Source organism: Trichosurus vulpecula, chromosome 9 (assembly GCF_011100635.1).
Source record: "Trichosurus vulpecula isolate mTriVul1 chromosome 9, mTriVul1.pri, whole genome shotgun sequence".
NCBI classification, from domain to species: Eukaryota; Metazoa; Chordata; class Mammalia; order Diprotodontia; family Phalangeridae; genus Trichosurus; species Trichosurus vulpecula.
Genome location: NC_050581.1, coordinates 189,171,089 through 189,176,416, shown reverse-complemented (window position 1 = coordinate 189,176,416; position 5,328 = coordinate 189,171,089). Strand labels below are relative to the sequence as shown.

At 45.7% G+C, this 5,328-nt stretch overlaps 1 protein-coding gene across 1 annotated transcript; it reads left to right on the top strand.

Annotated features, from left to right (window-relative positions):
• Nucleotides 1-382: 382 nt before the first annotated feature.
• On the top strand, nucleotides 383-4,360 carry LOC118831671 (NF-kappa-B-repressing factor-like). The gene has a single exon (XM_036739086.1). It carries the CDS (start codon nucleotides 868-870, stop codon nucleotides 3,277-3,279), a length of 2,412 nt encoding a protein of 803 aa, XP_036594981.1. The 5' UTR covers nucleotides 383-867; the 3' UTR covers nucleotides 3,280-4,360.
• Nucleotides 4,361-5,328: the final 968 nt, after the last annotated feature.

Below are 5,328 nucleotides of genomic sequence, written 5' to 3'. Positions count from 1 at the left end.
GACAGTGGGCCTAAGGGGAGGGGGATCCTCACTGCCTTTTCCCAGGAAGGCGAGTGCTGGCAGGGAAGGTTCTGTTTCCTGCCGTGGCTAGAGGCTGCGCCCCAAGGAAATGTACCCAAAGTGTTTGGGGGACCCGGGCACAGTGATGGAGGACTTGGAGGGTGCTTTGGAGCATGGCTCCCGTCTCTTCTAGGACTGATTTGGGAGGGTCCACGGGCCCTCAAGGTGCCTTTGAGACCCCGAGGAAGAGGGGAGCTGGTGACAGGCCACTCTGATCACGACCCCCCACTGCCATCCTCTGCCCTCCTTTCTGCCCCCACCCCTCGCCCATCCCGGGAGGTGGCCGCTGGAGTCCGCAGCCTGGAGGGAGGTCCTCAGAGGGGGTGGGGCGGCCATTGGGTTGCGCGCCCCCTCCTCCTCAGGAGGTGGGCGGGGCAGGCTCTCTGGCTCTAGAGTGACCACGGCGGCGGCGGCCGCCGCAGCCGTAGCGGACCCCTTTTTGGACCCTGATTCTCCCGCCCGGATACGCCGCCGCCGCCGCTGCCACCACTGCCGCCGCCGTGGTGACGCGGTTCGCTCGCCGGCTCCAGCGTGGCGTGGCGTGGCAGCTGCAGCGGGGCTGGGCCATGCCCCTCAGGCGCGGCCCGCTCCCCCTCACCCTTGTGTGCCCAGCCGGGAGCAGTGGCGCAGCGCGGGCCGGCCGGGATGGAAGCAGGCCCAGGGTGACTTAACAGTTTGTTGGGGGAAGGCGGTGGGTCCGCGCAGGCCCCGCCCCCGGCCGGCAGCCCGCCCCACGCCACGTCTGACCATCTGACCAGCCGTGGGGGCGGCCCTGTGCAGCTCCTCCCTGGGGCGGAGAAGGAGGCGATGATGGCGGGCGAGCGCCTGTTACTGGGGGATGACTTCCTGTCTCCGCCAACGCCTCCACCGCAGCAGCCTTCACTCCCTCGGCTTCTGCAGTCCCAGCCGCAGGAGGCAGACCTGGAGCAGAAGCCAGAGCCGGAGCCGCAGCCGCAGCCGCCGCCGCCGCCACCTCCGGAGCCGCAGCCACAGCCGCAGCCGGAGCCCGAGCCGGAGCGAAAGCAGGCGGTGTCAGTGTCTGAATGGCGCTACAGCCACGAAAGTGACCGGCAGTGGGGGCTGCGGCGAGAATTCATCTCCCGACACCTGCAGAACTACACAGGCCCCGGTGAGTCTGATCAGCTGCAGTCCCTCTCCACTGCCTGGACGAATCACGTCTTTTTGGGCTGTAAGTATAGCCCCCAGTTGATGGACAAAATCCTCCAGATGGCGGAAGGCATCCATATCGGTGACATACCTTCCTATGAACTGGTAGTGCCCGAGACCTCCAAAGGGCAGAAGCGATCCATCTCCCCATATGCGGGGCTGAGTGGTACTAAATGGAAAGCGGTTCCTAGATTCCCCCGCTTTGAGCCTGTACATTTTGTTGCTAGTAGTAAGGAAGAGGAGAGGAGGGATGATCCCATGGACACAGATGCACCATGGACAGATCCACAGACCGACACTTTCAGATGGCCAGTAGACAGCCACAAAAAGTATGGTTCCCGAGAGAGTCGGCCTCATCCTGCAGTACCCAGAATGATATCAAATACTGGAGAACCGGCCACAAGTAGTGCATTTCAACGTCCAGGCTATTACTCATCTGGGGAATCTTCCTTAGCAACAAAATTGCCAGAGTCAATGCTTGCCGCAAAACAAAATTTGATTGAAAGACTCTCTGCAACTATCCGGAGAAATCTTCCAGATTCAGAGTTGTATCTTGGCCCTGAGAAAATGAGTTATACATTTATATTAACTCGTTGCATCCAGGCATGTAAGACAAATCCTGAGTATATATATGCTTCTTTGAAAGAAATCGCCCCATCTGATATCCCCAGAAACAAGAAATTCCTGACTGATGGCTATGCTTGTGAAGTTAGGTGCCAAAGTGTCTATTTGACTACAGGTTATGCTGGCAGCAAGAATGGATCCAGAGATCGAGCTACGGAGCAGGCCATAAAACTTCTGCAAAAATCTGTTGAAGTTAGAGTTGTAAGAAGGAAATATAGACACACTTACCAAGAAGACCTAGTGGTGTTTCCAACTGGCTTATCTTCTTATGATTTTCCACCAGCCCTAAAACCCTCAGAAGACCTTCAGTCTTTTAAGAATGGACCTGGACAGTTAAGTTCTAGTTCTGCTATTGCCAATTTCAGACAGTGGGCTAATTTTGTCCTCATAGAAAATGCAAGTGATTCTATTGGGATCCTTAATAATTCTGCCTCCTTCAACAGAGTGGCAATTGAATACAAATATGATATGATGCCAAATCGTTTATGGCGCTGTCAGGTGTTTTTGGAAGGTCAATGCTTAGCTGAAGGATATGGGAGCAAAAAGACAAGTAAACATGCAGCTGCTGATGAGGCATTGACTATTCTGCAGAAAACACAATCTAACATTACAGCCACGCAAGTTCAAACAATAGATTACTCTCCTAAGGGATATTCAAGAAAGACTGATCTAAAGGACCTTGTCGTTTATGAGAATTCCTCAAATCCTGTATGCACTCTAAATGACACGGCTCAGTTCAACAAAATGACTGTTGAATATGTCTTTGAAAGGCTAACAGGCCTCCAGTGGAAATGTAAGGTAATTCTGGAGAAAGAATTAATTGCCGAGGCAATTGGATTAAAGAAGAGTGTCAAGCATGATGCTGCAGAAGAAGCTGTGAAAATCCTTAAAAGGACTCAGCCAACTGTGGTTAACAACCTGAGGAGAGGTACCATTGACACTGTGATCTCAAGAAATGAGATTCGGGGCCGTTCAGCAGAAGAAGCTTATCAACAACAGATCAAAGAGGACAATATTGGGAATCAGCTGTTGAGAAAAATGGGTTGGACTGGTGGAGGTTTGGGAAAATGTGGTGAGGGCATCCGTGAGCCCATCTCGGTCAAAGAGCAGCATAAACGCGAAGGTCTGGGGCTTGATGTGGAGAGGCCAAATAGAATTTCCAAGAGAGATATTGAACAAATCATCAGAAACTACGCCCGCTCATCAAGCCACACGAACTTGACTTTCTCAACAGAATTTACCAGTGATGAGCGAAAGCAGATTCATCAGATTGCTCAGAAATATGGTCTTAAGAGTAAATCTCATGGAATGGGGCATGATAGGTACCTGGTGGTTGGAAGAAAGAGGCGCAAGGAAGACTTACTGTATCAACTGAAGCAAGAAGGCCAAGTTGGACATTATGAGTTGCTTATGCCTCAAGGATTTTGAGGCCAAAATTGTTTGCTTTGTGAATGCTTATGAAGGCAAATTTTTTGGCGTACGAATTAAATAATTTTAGGGAAATGCTGTACTTTCAGCTTACAGGAGATATTCATCAAAAAATATTTCACTTTGCTTATTTCATCTGATGCTTTCTTGAGAAATTGAAACTTAAAGTGTTCTGTTTAATTGTGCTAGCTTAATATTGACAACAAAGTAGTGCCAGTAATGTGTCTCTGATATTACTAGTTCTTTGAGATTTTGGTAGTTTGTAGTAACAAAAACATAGGTCTACGTGAAAGGGAACTGGTGCCATTGAAAATATGGTTCCATGTTGTTTGCCCTTGGGGAAAAAAATCTGCATTTTTTTCCAAAAAAGCAAAGCATTTTGGAGAAAATGTATAGAGTTGGTATGAAGTACAATGAAAGTTTAACTTGATTTCTAGGATATCTGAAAATGTCGCGCCATTTCGTACTTTTATCTCTTAATTTGTGTGAAGCTAATTATTCTAGGATGTGTTAGTGAGTAAGTTGTCTATGCTGTGTGTATAATAATGTCCTTAATAGCTAAACAGTATGATGCTTTCTTAATGTCAACTTTAATGTTATAGGATATAATTTCTACTACTTGCAGGATGATGGGAGTGAATTACTGTACTTTAATTACATCTTTGTCCACATGAGTTAAGGTAGTTGCGTATTGACATTTTCCCTGTTATCCCTACTTGAGAGTCATTGCAAAGTCTTTTGAAACTCTTAAAAATCAAATTGAAGAAATGAAGCTTAACTTAATTGTATTTGTCACTTTAGTACAGAGTCACAGAATCTTTTCATTGTGATTTTCAGATTGTTTGGATGTGTAGAACACCTAAGGCAACCACAATGTCGTCACAGCTTTTGTATAGTGCTAAAGATAAATATACTTGGTGCTTTGCTTCAGTGGGTGGTTAACTCTTCCACTCTCAAAAAGCTAACTAAATCTAAAAGACCAAGTTTGTACATATTAACAGCTTTTATTTTTCGTGTATTTCTCAAGTAATATGTTCTGAATGTAAAAACTATATAAACAAAATGAGTGAGCTTAATAAATGGAGGCAAAAATGAACAAAATGGTGGTGTGTTTATTTGGGCAGCAGTATAGTAGTTGACACTGCCTTTGGGGGAATAAAGTAGTTAAATCACAGGGAAATATTTTTTATACTTGGGAAAACACATCCTACTTGTATCAAAGAAAAATAATCCCATTGCCCCTGTTGACCCATCTGCTGGTCCAATCACATCTAGAATATTGTGTTCATTTCTGTGTAATATAATTTAGGAGAGATACAGCTATAGTAATGTAGTAATTCTATATAGTCCTCTAGGTCAAGTAAAAGAACTCTGAGAATTGTATGCATGGGTTTAGGTCTAGATAAAAGTAATTGGTTTTCAAGCATAGATAGAGCATCCTGAAAAAAGACTTAACTGTTTCAAAGAGTACAACTAGGAGCAATGAGTTTTAGAGAGGCAGGTTTTGATTACATATAAGGAACTGTTATCCATTTGTGCTTCCCAAGTTGGAAGACTGCCATATGAGGCAGTGCAGTAGGTCTTAATCCTTTAAGTTTCCTGTGTGTCTCTTCCAAAGCATACAGACATCCTTTTATGTTATTGATTACAGACTAGGATGCCATATTCCCAGAATGTAGTCTTTTAGAGTAGAGAATTATTTTCTGATTCCTGTATAGATCCACACTAGTATGTCTCTGTCTCACATTAGGGTCATTATTTTCTTAAGCCTTTTAGTATATGTTAGATGATTCCATACTGCTTATTGTTGTAAATGTTTATTTTAAATCCACATAGAAAATACTCTGTATTCATCCTACTAGCTTCATTCTATTTGTTTCCTGCCTCCCTTAACAAAGTTACTTTATGGTGGAAGCCTATATTCTAAGATGTTGCTTTCTCTCTTTCCTTATAACAGGGAGAGCCAGCTGTGCCTTGGGCACTCAACTATTTTTTAAAAATGTTTTTGACTATGAACACAGTAGGGCCTAATCACCTTGTATGCTCTAA

What these genes read in the sequence shown, in the direction of transcription:
- LOC118831671 (XM_036739086.1), top strand. Translation starts at nt 868, where the DNA reads ATGATGGCGGGCGAGCGCCTGTTACTGGGGGATGACTTCCTGTCTCCG.